At 43.7% G+C, this 16,398-nt stretch overlaps 1 protein-coding gene across 6 annotated transcripts in view; it reads right to left on the reverse strand.

Moving 5' to 3' along the window:
* Positions 1–142: 142 nt before the first annotated feature.
* The window catches only part of LOC148814834 (zinc finger protein Aiolos-like), a 44,137-nt gene continuing 27,881 nt past the window's right edge, over positions 143–16,398 (reverse strand). For all 6 annotated transcript variants that reach the window (XM_088906398.1, XM_088906400.1, XM_088906399.1 and 3 more), the window contains exons 7-8: positions 14,021–14,137; positions 143–4,986 (exon numbers count right to left, since the gene is read on the reverse strand). In XM_088906398.1, coding sequence (XP_088762524.1) covers positions 4,241–4,986; positions 14,021–14,137 — 863 coding nt within the window. In that variant the 3' untranslated portion in view covers positions 143–4,240. The remainder of the gene's footprint in view (positions 4,987–14,020; positions 14,138–16,398) is intronic.

Consider the following 16,398-nt stretch of genomic DNA (forward strand, 5'->3'; position numbering starts at 1 on the left):
GAAAACCACAAACTAAATATGATGCCCAGCAAAGTGACCTTTAAGATCTTAGAGGTGTCTTTTTCACATGTTCGAAATGGGATTTTTAAATGGTACTTCTTCCACAACAGAAAGACTGAACATGAGGCAAGAGGTTTTTGAAGTTGATAAAACATTTTATTTGGTTCCTCTGTACAGAATTACAGTGCACGCTTTAAAACTGCAACACAAACACTAAAACAGACTGTTCTTAACTCACAGCTCATAAATAAATTTTGCTACATTATCTAAAATAGTCTTTCTTCCTTCTGCGGACAGAAGGATTTACAATATCTCCTTTAACACATCGATGGGAAGCTGCAGTGCATTAGAAGCGAAACTCTGCTGCAAGAATGAACAGGACTCATTTTGAATTCAATAGAAAAGCACACCTATATATAACATTTCTATATAGAAATGAACATGAGAAGATGTAGAGAGAGGTGATGGGCAATTCAACATTTTTTTCATAAGAAACTGAAGAGAAAATTGTCAGAAACCAATAAAACATGAGGTGTCGTTTAAAATGGTCAATGGAGCTGCTGTATATGATCAACGGTGTTGATGGAAATCCAAATGTCAAGTGCCCCTCTGCTGCAGTTAAGGCAAATTCCGACTAAACTCATCTTGGTCTACGACAGAGCGGCAGGGCTCTGCTTGTCAGAAAGCCCTAAAGAAAGCATGTGGTTTTTCTACACATCAATCCTTTAAAATAACTTCTTGATGACTGTTATTATTTTCTGCCTTACGCTGAGAGATTAATTTGTATCACTCGTCGATCCTTTTAATCTGTCTTTTTGTTTTTTCATCTGCAGTGTGGTCACATTTCTAAACTCACTCTTACAAGAAGCTTTTCAGCCTTTCAACAGTAAGAAAACAGTTGTCAGTCACACTACAAAACAATCCAGTAAATACTTTTAATCTCTTTTTTATTGCCTTAATGTTAATGTAAAAAAACAGTTTACATACATGTCAGAGGACATTCATACAAAGGGATGTTTTCGTTACTCCATCCACAGAACAAATGAAGGTTTACAATGGAATGTAGAATTCCGTTTTATAAGCACTGATAGGAAAAGTGCAGATAGTGAGATTTGCCGGCTTGAGTTTGAACTGAGCAGCTCGAAAGAAAAATGTTCCCCAAAATGTACCCTCGGTCTTCCAGAGTTCTGCTTCTAAAATCTGCAGCGATGAGAAATTGTCTAACACATTTGATTTTTTTTTTACCGAGCACGGTCTTTCAGGTTAAACTGTGTTTGTCTGTTGCAGGGCTTTTCGGCTGCTTGTGTCACTATGGGAATGAAGACAAGCAGAGGCAGAGCTGTCTCATCTCAGGGCCCAAGAAGCCCCAGCAGTGTTTCTGCCCTGATGAAAGGTCCCCATGGTGAATTTATCATAGTACTTCTGTACGGTGTACTATGGTTTCCTAAGGACTGAGCCTGCTCTCACTGTGCTTTACCATACTGGGCCATAGGAATACCAGTGCACCATATTAAAATTCACTTAGAAAAATGTATGATCTTGTGATAAAGCGCAGTGAAGGCATGTTGAAGCAACAGGAACCCATGACTTCAGAAGATGGTTAATTTTCATAAGGTTAGACAGGGTTAGATACGTCAATAGTAGAAAGAGACTCTACCAATATTTTGGCTTTGAGCCTCTTCGTTTCTAGAGAGACATACAGTATGGACAAGTCAGTCTGAACACCCTACAATTCCACTTTAAACCAAGAGGCTGCTGTGCTCCTTGTGGAGCTGGGGGCAGTGCGATCACTGCTGGAAAGCAGTGGTCTAGAATTCTGAATTCAGATCTGGCGGATGGTGGAATTGGAACTTCTCCTTCTCTCTAACTTTCAAGATGAACTCCATACAACACCGCAACAGAGTCACACGATCAGGGTAAATGGTCTTTCCTTAGGGTCATGTCAGGACTCCCCGTGTCTCACTTTCTTTGATAAGGCAAAACACCAGACTAAAACAGAGTGGGATGTCTCCACTGTGTCCATTTATTAGTAAACTGCAGTCCAGTAAGGAGCAGTACAGGGTGGATCCTGTGTGTGCACACAAAGGAGACTACTATAGCCCACACAGCTCTGTCAAACCCCCTTCTGTGAGTCAGCATGATAGCTGGTAGGTGAGCAAGTAATAGCCTCACATTATGTAACTTTAATTTAAAACAAGAACGATTTTGTGTGGTAGTATTTTATGATCACACTTCCAGTGGTAGTTATACTGCAGTACTGCAAAACTAAATAAGTGTCAAACATTTTCACAACCTCAATTTAGGAAACAGGACAGCTGCCGTTTGAGTTCATATAGCGCCTCACATGACTGCAATCCTAAAGCAGTTCAGAAAACCCAAAACAGGACTGATGAATCTCAACGCACAAAATAAAAAATGTATTTTGCACCGACAGAGTCAATGTGTTTTTGCAAGAAACAGAACATCCTTACTCTTTGCTAAGGAATTTAAAAACCAGCAGCTACTGTCTGCTCCAAGGAGCATGAGCCCTGACAGTAAGGCATTGTTCCGAGAGTCAGGAACTTTATGCCAACTACAACAAAATCTGTCTGTAAGACAATCTTCTAGTAAATATGCACAACAAGTTTGTTTAACAGGTGAAAAATGCAGAGGAATAAAAACATGTAAGATGAAGATCGGGTTTTTGCTGTGGATTTTGTTTATTGCACAAGTGTTCTCTAGAAATTATCAACAGAGCTTTCTTAAGGGCATGTGTGGATAACACTAGAACTTGATCTGCATGTCTTTGACTGAGGCTTTAAAATAAAAAAATCAACTTTAAACTGCACAGAAAACCAAAACAAAAGACAATAACAGAAACCATCCCAGTGAGAGGACCATTAAGACATTAAGGTTACAAGCGAGAGAAGGCCATTCTCATTAACACAGCTGTGTAATGGAAAATATTACACTAGTTTAAACACATTAAAAAAAATTACAAACAATGTAAATGAGGCTTGGAGTAGAACCCATAGAGAGCAACAACACAGAGCTAAGTGCCACTCCAGTCCCTCTCTGAATGGGACTGTGTTTTATTTTTATTTTGTGATTTTTTCTCCTCCCCTTACTCCAAACTTTTTTAGGCTGGGACACTCCTCAGCTCGCCTCACATGTGTTGCTCAGATATTTCTATCACCTTTTCTTTTAAAGCATTTTCTAGCTGCAGAAAGCATATTTGATTTGTAATAAATTTGCAGGGCAGTGACAGCTGCTGGGTATATATACACTTATAAAATGAATTTATACAAACAAGTGCCTATTTAATGCACTCCTCCAGTGTACATTTTTTAACACAAGATAAATAAATGCCCAGAATTCTGGAAATAGTGCAGTCAAAAGCAAGAGTAATACAGAGTAATACAATAGTGGCTGGGAGAGTGACGGTCTACGCTTGTATCCCATCATCTTCTTCTACAGAAGTATGAAAGTATACACCCCCTTCTATCCCAGTGTCTGGTGTGCTAGTGGAATATCTTTTCATTAACGTTGGTGAAATACAGTATAAAATTGAAATGGGGTTCTTACTCAGAACCCAACTCCCAAAAGGTCAATATACCAAGTATACCAGTATACCAAGTACTCCCCCCCCCCCCCAAGGGGCTTTATCTAGAAAATGAAAATACAGGGGAGACCTCAGTCCTGAGTTAAGATATCTAGTAATTGGGAACTATCAGTGTGCCCCCAAAACAGCAAGGGCACAAAAGAGCACCCTGGAATATGCAAATGCAAGAGACACAACGAAATCAGAGGAAATAATCATCTGAAATAGATTGAACATGAGCCGTCAACACAGACAGAGGATTATACAAAGAAAAAAAAAAACGCACTCCATATACATATAGGCATATTTAAAAAAAAACACAGCTCTTGGAAGCTTCTGCAGTGCTTGGCGGCAGTGACAGCAGTCCGGGCCTTTCACCTTGCTCAGGGTGACGTCACACACAGGCAGGGCATCGGGTGGTGTCCCGCGTCGCCGGCTCAGTACCTAAAACCTGAGAGTTCTTGTGCGTCCCCGACATGTGGAGCGTGATGCACAACCGTGGCCAAGTAGCAGATCAGTTGTTTAATGCTACGCTACCTTCTGTAGAACTTCCAACCTCCAGTAAACGCGGGTATAGATATACTGTATATGTAAGGCACTCAAAAAGTATCTATATAGCTGTATGGACAAACACATCTCTGCAAACGCTGCCGGGCTGCACTATTTGAGCAGGAGGCGGTGCTCGCCTCGGGCGATGTGCGAAGAGAACTCGTAGCGGTCCTGGCTGCGGTAGCCGCACACGTTGCACTCGAAGGGGTCCCGGAAGCCATGGCAGCCCATGTGGATGGTGAACATGACGTAGTCCAGGAAGAGCACCCGGCAGTGGTCGCAGCGGTACGCGCCCACCGCCTCGCCCTCCGCGTTCACCACCCTCACCACCTCCTGGAGCGACAGGCCGGCCGGCGGCTTCAGGGCCTCGTAGTGCCGCGGCGCCAGGTCTTTCAGGCTGTGGGGCGGGTGGGGGTGCGGCGCGGGGGCGTGCAGCCCGTTGCGCGCCCGGGGGATCAGCAGGTGGCCCAGGTTGTACAGCGGGGGCCCGTGCCCGCTCCGCTCGTCCGGGTGGTTGCTGTCGGCGTCTGGGGACTCCTGCCCGCTGTGGCTGGGCGAGGGTCCGTGGTTGGACGGCTGCCGTTTGATGCGAGGGTGAGGCTGGTGGCCCCCGCTCTCTGACTCGTGGCCGTTGGCCATTTCCGCGCGGGTCAGAGGGATGGGGAAGGCACTGCTGATGACCTGGACCATCTCTGGAGGGGGTGGCCCGGAGGAGGGTGTCTGGATTAGCGGGTGCATGCCGTCCGCACCCAAGTACCCCATTGGCGGCTCCATCATGCCTCTTGCGATGAGCTCGCTGTCTTTGCTAAACATCATATTGCTGCTGTAGCTGATGTCTAGGCAGAGCCGTTTGTCACCTGGGCAGTGGCACACAACATACACAAAATTTGGAGGACAAAAAAAAAAAGAAAAAATTAACTTGCTGTCCACACAGGGGAGGCTTGACCTCTGATTCCCAAGGAGTGTCCTAAAGCTTGCGGCAGAAAGCGCCCTGGAGAAAGCGCCCTGGAGAAAGCACGGCAAAGTTGGGCGTGAAGAAGCAAGCCAGGTGCAAAGCAGCGTCGTTTTTCCATAAGCGGGGATGAGAACGTAACACACACGGACTGGAAACATGAGGCCTCCCGTCGAGAGCTGGAAGGCACGTGCAGGTTCTTACCGTAACAGATATTACTAAAAATCCGTCAGCTTTCTTGCTACAGAGCATGAGTCATGGAGAGGAGGCCCGAGAGTCCTTGGCAGCAGTTTCACCACAAGCTCAAAAGAGCAGCACCTGCTCACGTTTGCTTTACTCCCTTTTTGTATTCTTACGAGGGCTGTGGTTGAAAATATTACCCTTTTTAAGTGTTGTGGTTACCATATTGGAAGATTTCAGTTTATTTGGTACCTGATAAGCTGCTTTGCAAAGCACGGTGCAAAACACACTGCAGTAGTTTTGTGCAAGAGGAACAAATGTGGAAGAACCAGTGATGCAGGTCATTTAGGAAACCTCTCTCGAGTGCAGGACAGGACCGGGAAATCAAGAGTACATTCTTCTCCCTACAAGCCCTCCACAAACCTAGAAAGACGTACTGAAAACTTTTGTCTTTGCAGGGTGAACACGAAGCATGGCGTTGGAGGATAGCTCAACAGTCTGTCCGGTCCTACAAGGCTTCCCAGCGCAGCTGAGAAGCCACACCATATTGCTTCTGAATCCATCGAGCATCTCAGACACTGTGTTTCCAGCCCATAGGATCCCAAAGTGCTTATATACAGATTGTATGTCAGCCTGCCATTGTACACAAAGATAGAGCTTTTCCCCTGCTTAATTACACAGCAGTCCACACATCAGATGATCTTGAGCCTTCATGCGAAAGAACAGTTTCCATGTATTTGCACATACATATACAGTAGCTATATACACACTCAAGGACGCAAGTATGGACCTGGTGTCTGAAATAATAAGGTTCATCTCAATAAATACCGAGTAGCAAGTGGCAGCTGAGATATTTCAAGCAATTATTTTACTCCAGGATTGGCCCCGGGATCTCAACTGTCTTTGTGGAGAATCTGCCCAAGAAAAGGAGGTCTTCATCGAGAAAAATCGGGAAAACGATGCTCATCAATGGATACACATGTGCACATGTCAAGAAGTGTCTCTCTTGTACAGGTTGCTGCTCAGTTAAATGTGTAATCGCAACCCAAAAATGACCACATTGTTGCCAAATTCCCTTCATAAGTGAAGATGGCTTCTCCTTTTCTGCACAAAGTTCCCCTGAGGGACTAGCACCCCTTTTGCCCCACTCTCGCCTCCCGACGTTGTGATTCCCACCCTCCGCTCTTTACAGTGAAATCGAATTCTGACCTACAGGCCACAAAGCCGGGCCCTGTGCCTCTCTCTCTCAGTGCTACTATTAGCTCGCTGTATTAAGGGGGTTATTGTTGAGTCGCGTGCACTGCTGCAGCATGCAGTGCACCCCGGAGCTCAGAGTAGGCAGGGACACGCTCATCGATCAGACCACAGACCCCACCACTTGAAAGGCTCTTTACTTAATGCATGCCTCGCCTGAAAAGTCAAGCTGGTTACATGCTGCAGCCGGGGCCATCAGCTCCACTTCTGACAATCCAGCATGTGTAAGAAACCAGGCAACCAATAGTTTCCACTGCACCAGCACAAGCACGGGCAAACACTTCCTGACAATCTCAAACTTACAGGCTTGCAAAGATGGGCAGTAAAAAAATCAACAGAAACCCTGATACATTCTGCTGGATGTTGCCGAGTAATGAGACAAAAAAACACTGCCCTTTTCCAATGTGAAGGTAACACAAGTTGCTGCTTTGCAAGCAGTACAAGCACTAGGATGGGTGATAAAATAAACCCTGAGCCCAATCTCAATGAAAATAAAATACACTGCACATGCACAGTACAACACCGGGAAACTGTAGACACCAAATTTACCACGGTCACATTTTTATAAAGGTCACTGGCTTTGGAAAATGGCGCTTCATGTTCTGGCAGTTCAAAAAGCCAGTCATAGTTACATTCCTTCAACCTTTTAACTCAATTCGGCTTAGTGGAACTGACAAAAGGACTAGAAGAAAAAAAATGACAATGAAACGTGTTGCTAACACTGTGGGTTTACTACAGTACTAATCAAGCCCCCCCCTCCTTCTCACCATTTGCTTTCAAGCTTTGACACTGTGCGAAGAGCAGAACTGCGAGGTGCAGACTCAGCTCAAGAGCTGAAGACAGACGAACGCGAGTTCTCCGTTAACAGCGGCTATACAGCAGTGGCGTAATCCATTTTCAGACCTATAACATCGTAGAAGCCCTTTGCAAGCCTAGGTGGCAAGTAGATCAGAGTGTATTTCTGAATGAAACACTGTGCAGCCTTCACCAAGCCTCTTGCCCTCTCTACCAACAGCTGAACCCCTCACAAGTCTAATCTTACTGTACATGCGGCCAGTTTTCCTCACACCACGCTTCTCTAGAAGTGAGGCAAATTCTGCAGCTTAATGGTCTTTAATCCTAGTACCTTTGCTCTCCCAAATAACCTGACCCTACCTTTTAGACGAACTAAAGTTTAATATGTTGGTTGTGGTTTCAGAAAAGCTCTTTTTAACACTTATTTTTTTTAAAAAAAGAGTATTAAACCCTGAGAGAGCAGGTCACGTTCTTTAGTTTTTATTTATTTTTCAAATATGAAATGTCTGCAAGGCAGAATAAAATGACAAAGCTGAGTGTTAGGAGGTGCCCCATTGCCCAGCCCAGCAGGGGTATGAGGAGCAGGTAGCTGGCCTGACTGTTGAAAGTCACACACCCTCATTGCTTGTGCTTGACTGAAGCACTGAGTTGAAGCAAATTCTCACCTTTTGCCAGAGCAGCTATTTGAAGTTATTTTTGGGGCTGTACAGTACTATTGGAAATAACACCCTTGATAGTGGTTTAAAACAGAGAGCTGGAACAAATTGTTCTTGTGTTTTCTCAAACTTATCTGAAGTGAGCATAGAGTCAGAGTCTGTGGTGTGAAAGGCTTGTTTGCACACTTTAATAAGAAAAAAAATGCAGCGGTTTCATCCCAGCTTCCACTTTGCAGACATGCCTGAGGGTTGAGTGCAATGAACACGTTTAAAGTACAGACTCTGACTTTCAGAGCTTCCATGCACATTGCAGCATTTTTATTTTAAAAATTCAACATCAACTACGGCATTGCATTTAAGACAAACAGTGTCTAGCGACGCACTATGAAAAGCTTTATGTTTCATATTGCAAGTAAATACAATATCATGTCACCCATTTGTTACCAGATAACACTTTTGATGGCTGTGTCAGAATAACCTGGTTCATCTGCTGCAGGATTCAGCTTCCTACAAGACAGGTTCCTGCACCAGAGGGAGGAGTCAGCCGGAACACAGAGGCACAGCGCCCTGCCAGCAGTGGCACCTATTCAAGTACTTTAAACTGCATACAGAGGTGCTTGTAAAGTTATTTATGACACATTTACTGTACAAGGTTTCGATGGTGTTCTAATTTTTTTTCCAAAACAAGTTCGAACTAGTTACTAATATGGGCCACGCTCTGGCTGAAGAGCACATGGAAAGAAAAAAGAAAACACTTTAATCTAAGGGCTGAGAGAGACATCTCTTTACTCCCCAGAGGGGAGGAAGAAATCTGTATTTATGCAGAAATCACAGTTGCTGCTCATGTTGTATTGCACTAGTCAACTAAAAAGAGACACCACACCTCCAGGACAGATATTTACTTAAATGAAACATGACTATAGCCAGCGCCATGTTCAAAACTGCCTAAACCACATGTCTACTAGATAGATGCAATTGAGTTATATTACAATTTCACAAATTCATTAATATTTCAAAAGCTGTGTAGCTATTTTCATATACACCCAAGTGTAACTGTTTTTACAAGACCAACAAAAGGGCATTTATGAACAAAAGTAAGACATATTTGTGTTCAAATGTTTAGAATATATTGTCACCTTTGGAAGGAATTCTTGGGTTCTCTTAAGATTTAAAAAAGACTGTTAATTTTTTAAGCTACAAGTAAACGATTGCACTGTTTTTTAACTACAGGTTTGTAGGTTTTTCCTTAAAGGATAAATAATTTTGTTTTGTTTGCTGAATTTAATGTAATAAAATTAAAAATAATAAAATGAAATAATAAAAATAATAAAAATGAAAAATGTCTAACATCTTTATATATCTAATTTTTTATATACTCCCAAGGCAGCTAACACAAACTAAAAAGAAACAGCCCACACTTATATGAAAGTGGCTTCTTCACTTTTTTCTCTAAGAGGCAAACCTGTTTCTCACAGATTCTCATATTTTCTCATCATAAAAGTTATTAAAAATGTACTTCACTAACTCCTACAACAACTACAGTTTTGCAAAAAAAGTGGTTATGACTCATGTTTTCACACAACCTAAAATACAAATCAAAAACATTTAGCAGAGAAACTGATAAATCACACTCATGATCAAACTTCCAGTATTTTTTATGTTTCACACATTTGCTGTACAGTATCTGAATGTTTTATCTTTACACACCAGAAAACGTGTCAATTAACTCCAAGTGCACACAGTCCTAAAATGTGAGTGACTGATGTCTAACTTTATAATTTGATATTGTCAGTTCTCAACAGCAGCAGCACAACACTGAACCCTGCTTAGAATGCTGATGCTTCTCTCAAAACCATTCTTCAGTCACTACTATCACTGCGATGAATTCTTAAAGGACAAAAGTTAAAAAGCCCTGACTTCATCATACATAAAGTGTATGGCCTGACAATGGATTGTCAAACAGTAGGTGATCTGGGATTTTTTAAGATTTAACAGCAAAAGTATTCAAAACAGAGAAAGCAGTCGTGCTGCTTCTTTAGGGCACAAACTGTAGCCATCTGTCGCCAACTGGTGAGGAACATGGCAGGCCAGGAACAATCCCAGAAGCACACAGACCATTGCAACACACTGTACTGTACACACACAGGTAAACCTGGACAGAATCAACCCAGCCTGGATGCATGTGGACAGCAAGAGAGAACCAGATCACTCACACTAAGCCCTTGTGAACCGGAGTAGAGCACACAAGGTGCCCCAGCCTGGAACTGAACCCAGGATCCATATCGGCAGCACAAAACACCAGGACACAATTTACCCCCAATTTAACACTCAAAGCACAATGTCCTAGTGCACCAGTCAATACCTGGCAGCAGTGGGTACTGTATTAATCTGTGAAACTAAGTGGAAAACACTATAACATGTTAATTAACATCATGGAATGATTACGAAAAACTGTCCTTTCTCCGCAAAGGAAAGCAATTTAGATTTTTTTTTAAATAAAACAATTTCAGGCTGGCAGAAACAACTGACTAGGAAACAAGGTTCAACAGCAAAAACAAGAAAATCAATTTTGGCTCAAAGCTCATGTCTTGGGTATCAAATTTTACAAGTCCCATCATAACAAAGAAGATACAACCATACTCCTTGGTGCCAGGCTTTTACATCCTGCAAGGCGGAAGAGATCAAATATTTTCTGAAATAACTAAGTGCTAACTCAACTGTCTGGTATAATTTTGGAATAAATAAAAACATGCTTTTATTTTAAAACGGCATTGAAAATAATTCAACAGCCTTTTTGCTACTTAATACTACAAAAAATTGGGACTTCAAAAAAAAAACGTATTTAAAATTCTCTGTGACTGTCACCCGTATAGGCAGGTTCTATTATAATAGAACAGAAGGGAAAACACATTTTCTCTTTATCATATATGAAAAAGTGGAACTCAGTCCCGCAATAGGAGTCCTAAAAAAGTTTTTGGGAATTGCTGTCCTGTAGGGAGCTGCTGACAGATACAGGGACGATGGGGCCCTGAGTGTCTGAACTGATGAGGCGCATCCCTACTCGCTTACACGCAGATGAAAGGTCACATGGCCATGTCAAGAAATAATCCCACATGAGTGAAAAGAGCCCTGAATGCATCAAACGAATGCACTGCACATGTGTGTTGCAGGCATGTACGCCAGTTAACTCACACGTACACAGAAGCACAATCACATGACGTGCACCCACTTCACTTTGCTTCCATGGCTACTTGAGGCCTCCTCGCTGGTTTTGAAACCCCGTGAAGCTCTCGTTTTCTAAAAAAACACGTCGACGAGCCGCTTAAAAACGAGTTCAAGCAAGCTGTCCCTTAGGTCCTCGCAGACGTTTAGAACCACTCCGTGCAGCGTTCCGGTGACACCGCTGCTAAAGCTGGCCGTGAGAGGAGGATTGGTGACCGGAAGAGCCCAAGGGCGTGCGAACACGCCGCTCAGACTGTTACCAGACTGAGAAAAAAAGACAGTTTAATAAAAAGGCAAGCGATGTGTTAACCGGAACCATCGGTTCAGGCCCGTGCTCTCTCCCAGCGAGAAAGAGAAACTGCCACCTCGCTCTTTTCCTCTCGTGGAGCTCGGGCTGGTGTGTGGCAGCAGTCACCAGGTTCCCACAGCGCGGCCCGGCACCGGGGCACTGAGAGCACCACAGCATGAACCGATCGGGACCGGGGGGGGTACTTCTGTAAAAACAAGAGTGAGCTGCCGCTGCCAGGAGCAAAGAAATGAATCACTGAGGTGTAGGAGCCGGTGTAAAGATCATGAGAAAAGCACGACATCCTTTTAAATCAAATCTTGTTGCTTTTCGGAGCAAACACATACACAGAAAATCCTCGAGCCAGAGGAATTACATGAACATTGTATTTATGAATAATCTCAGATGGGACTGTCATAAAATAGCTGTCACTGTTCAGAAAGCCTCCTGTTGCTCCGGAGAAATATACAGTGCATGAGCACGCCTGTATTCAACAGAGAAAGCCACCTCACAAGACACTCCAGGAGAACAGGGCACAGAGTTACAGTTCTCCAGGGAAACAAAAGAGTGATGTTCTGAACAGCAGTTTTAAAAAAAGCTTTCAAACACAAACCAAAACTAGAGAAGCCAAAATATATATTTTGGAAATATCGTAATAAGTGTCACATATCTGTAAAATTATTAGATAGACCCAGGTAAATGATCAGACCACAGTGGATATTTTTTGCAATGGAAATTCCCCATGTTCTGTTAACTGCACTGAGCGATGGTAGCAGTCAGCCCATGAAGACACAGTGTGCCCCGGCCCGTGATCTCACGTGCTCCCCAGGGGCTGGGAAGGACCAGAACAGTGGGCTCAGCCTTCCCACAGGCCTGGGACAGAGCTGCTCTGCACAGGCCAAGGTGAAGTACAACGTTCGAACTCCGGGGCACGAGTCAGCTCTGGACTCGCTGAAAGCAAGGTGCCGACTGCAGGTGTGGAAGGAAGACCTCCTCATCCAACATGTTTCTTTTCACTTAATATCGATCTGAGATTTCGCTTGCAGCTCTGCACCATGACAAAAAAAAATACTGCTTACTGCAAAATGATAAATAGAATAGAGAGGAATAAAAGCAGAACCATCACGATCAACACCCAGCAAAAAAAAAAGAAAAACGTTTTGAGATTTATCAATGCAAACACTGGGATAAAACCCATCTCTCCCGTGTCACATGATGTCAGAGTGAAAATCCCCTGCCCCACACGTGCTCACACATTTGCGTGGTTGTTCTGCCCATTTTCAAATTTCTCTTTCACACCAAGCCTGCTCTTTTCTCCTTCCTTCACCCTACACGGGTCAAAACGCCTGATGTTCACCTCTGGTGAAGATTTAGCGAGCCGGTCCATCATCTGAGAGCAGGAAAGCCCAATTCACTGCGCACGCTCCATTAAAACAGCTCTAAGAAAATAACTCAAGACATCTTCGTTGACAAATGTCTGCCAAAGATTCTAGTGTTCCATTCCATTTTAATTAAATATTTAGCCATCCAGTCTTCAGATGCAAAATCTAAACTAAGCAAGAATGAAACATTCTAAGCATTAAATGGAATAAAATCAAAACTATTTGTTAAAAATCACACCGACACACTTCATACCGTTACTTTTTTACAAAAGCTACATGGAAGAAATCCCAGCCTATTAACTAAGTTTTTATTTTCACATGAACTAGTTAATAGTTGAAAATTATTTTAAATTATTTACACCACTTTGAAAGTAACACAAGAGTTTTAGAAAGGCAGGATCTGTCCCTGACAGAAAGCTGTCTTGCCATTTTCAAGCCATCGTGTCTACAGAGTGCAGTTACAGCTGGGAGGCAGGGCACAGTCCCGGCAGATACTTCCAGCAAGCGAGATGAAAGCGAACACTGAATAAATAATAAAACCCGCAATCTAAATTCTAGCAAAAAAATAACATATCTTCATTTACCCCTTTGACTCAATTCCAAACAAGGCAAGCAGCATGACATGACACACAGTGAAAGCAAAAGGAATTAAAAGCATCACTTTGCAGCGTTAAATAACTTGCAGAAGCCTTGAAAAGATAACAGTGAAAAAAGAAATTCCAGTACCTGTGCTTTACTTAGCGCCTTAATCATTTCTGAGTTTCTTCGTGTATTTTTTTCAGAATCACAAGCTTTTCTCAACAGCCCTAAGTAGGTGCCTGCTTTATATGGTAAAGCGTTACCACAAAGAATGACAAAGCAAGTGAAAGCCAGCCTTGACAGCAAGTGCCTGCGCTGAGGCTCGAGGGCTTTGATCAGCACGTTCGGCCGCCACACTTGTCATTTATTTGAGAATGGAAACATCAGCTCTGCAGAAGCCGGCGGCGGGCCGGAGCCCGGCAGTTTCGGCGGGGCAAACGGGCCGAGCCGCAGGCCGTCTCTTCACTCCTGGCGAAGGTGCTCACCATCGTTAACCCCCCTCACCCCCTTCCACTGCTCCTCCTCCTCCTCCGAATCCGGAAAGCTAACAACACTAAAACAAACAAAGAGCCATAAAAAGCTTACCGATGAACTTCTGAGGCATGGAGCTCTTCCTCTTGGCCACGTTGCTCGCCAGTCGGTCCAGTACTAGAGCTCTCTCTGTTCCCATCTGTGTTCTGGGAGCCTTGGTGTCTTCAGACTCTGTTTCAGACAATCTATATGTCAGTTACCTCTGCTGAGATATTTGGCGAATATGTCATTAATCTGACCACTTCTCAAGGCTGCAGAAATGCAACCGGATTTCTTTGCTTTTCCTTTTTTTTTAGGATTAACGTCTCCACGATAAGTGTGCTAGAAAAAAAACTGCTTGTTTCTGTAGCTAGGAGGAAGTTGATCGGCGACAACTGACGTAACTCCGAATTTTGCCAGTGGGTGAGAGGCACAGTTGTGGCCAGCGTGGAAGCAGAGAGTGAGCGAGAGAGACAGAGAGAGCAAGAGAGACAGAGAGAGAGAGACATCCTGTGGTACCTGGAGCCTCTGATGGGGGACCCAGCCAGTGCTGAGCCTGCTGTGTCTGCAGAGGAGGAACTCGCAGAGCAAGACAGGCTCTGGATGGTTGTGTGCAGAGGCAGCAGGCTGACACCCTGCCTGGCTGCACTTACAGCAGCACCACTGACACCTAATACAAATTCTACTGTGGTGTATCATACAGAAAAGGAAAGAGAGAAGAGCAGTAACACACAGAAGAGCCTTGTGTGCTAAAGCTTAAGAGAGGAGCAAACTGTGGAAAAATAAGATGAATGCATATCGAAATGAAACTGCAGAACACAGTGAACCGTACAAAAGGCCACATCTGGGCAACAAGACCCTGCAGCTGTGTCCAGCTCAGTAAATATTTCAACAACACCGGACCCCAGTACCGAAAAATAAATACTCCCAATATTCTTCATTGTGGAAACTTTCCTGCTCTATGTACACCTGCACTTTCTCACTTCTGGTCTAAAAATCAAGCTTCTGCATGCAGGTCTGCATTGGTCACAAGGTCTGCACGGCAGTGCTGCCTCTCCCACACTGCTGTGTCCCTCTCATCCTGCCTGTGCTCCACGGCCCCTGGGCCTCTCCATAACCCCTAGTCAAACACGCAGCTGCGAACGAAACAGGCCATGCCGATACACCGATCTACTGACCCCAATGTGCAAACCCTCCTTCCAGTCCCCACCTGCCTCGTCTATCCTGCTTGCAAAGTGAAAAGGACTCTAGAGATGCCCCCCTCCCCCACCCCAGCGAAATAATAAAGCCAGTTATTCCCCAGGTTTCCAGCCTTCCTCCACAGTGACAAAGCCATGTTACTGAACATTCTGTCCCTCTTCTCTAACTTCTAGCCAGCCCAGACTGGAATTGGACTTGGATGTTATAGGTATAGATAAATGAAAGTAAAACAAAACAGAAAACTTTAAATAAGCCTTCTTTGATTAGCAAATTACTGGAGAAGGAAACCACAAGCAGACCATATCCGCAGTATGTGTAGGTCTCTCCACACAAGAATTCTTATTTACTTTAACCTTATTTTTTACGTTTAAAAATAAAAACCAACCAAAAACCAGACCCACATCCTGACCAGCGTTCTCCCAGCACGCCGCTGTGCGGAATACACTCCCACAGGGATGGCGGAGTGAACAACATCCTGGACTTTGCAAGCGTTCAAAAGATGCCATAAGGAATTAACTCTTTTAAATGTGCAAATAAGACGTGATTAAAGTCAATCTCAGACAGTACTTCTTTTAGTTATTATGTATAACCTTTTATATATAACTCCTTTTATGTATAGCTCCTTTCTGCAATTGTTTCTGCTTTTCTTCAGTACACTCTTCTCTTTTATACCAGACTCTCACTGTCAATCTGCCTTGCAGGCTGTCTGGAGGCAGTTGGCGCTGTTGTAAGTGAGGCAGCTCTGATCATGCGACACTCTCCTCCTGAGAAAAACAGACACATACTGTATTTTATTGTAATACTTGCAATGAAGAATTCCTTGAACTTCCTGTGTCCTCCAGGTCAAGAGTTTGGGAATCTGTTTGGAAGGTGTTTACCATGAAAGATTGCTGCATAAAGTAAAAGAAAAACTGACTGACTGATCTTGGAAGGAGGACTGGAGAAGACATGCAGGTTCTTTTTCCCCTTGACTGAAGCATGACAAACCCACTGAAAAAGGAAGTGTCTGCATTCATCGCGTTCTTACCGAACACAGCGAGCCTAATGAAAATGAGCAACGAATGATGAGGTGGCAAAGGGTGTGGGGAAGGGGGGGGATTGGGAAGGTCAATATAGATGAAACCACAGTTGCTGAGTATAAAGAACAGAAAAGAGGCAATGCTTCCTGTGTCAGCTCTCATGTGGTTGAAAAGGGATGGAGCGAGGAGCGCGGAGGTGAGGTGTTGTGCAACTGGAGAGCTTTATCTGATAGA

The sequence above is a fragment of the Atractosteus spatula genome, chromosome 26, assembly GCF_055471065.1.
Source record: "Atractosteus spatula isolate fAtrSpa1 chromosome 26, fAtrSpa1.hap1, whole genome shotgun sequence".
Lineage (NCBI taxonomy): Eukaryota > Metazoa > Chordata > Actinopteri > Semionotiformes > Lepisosteidae > Atractosteus > Atractosteus spatula.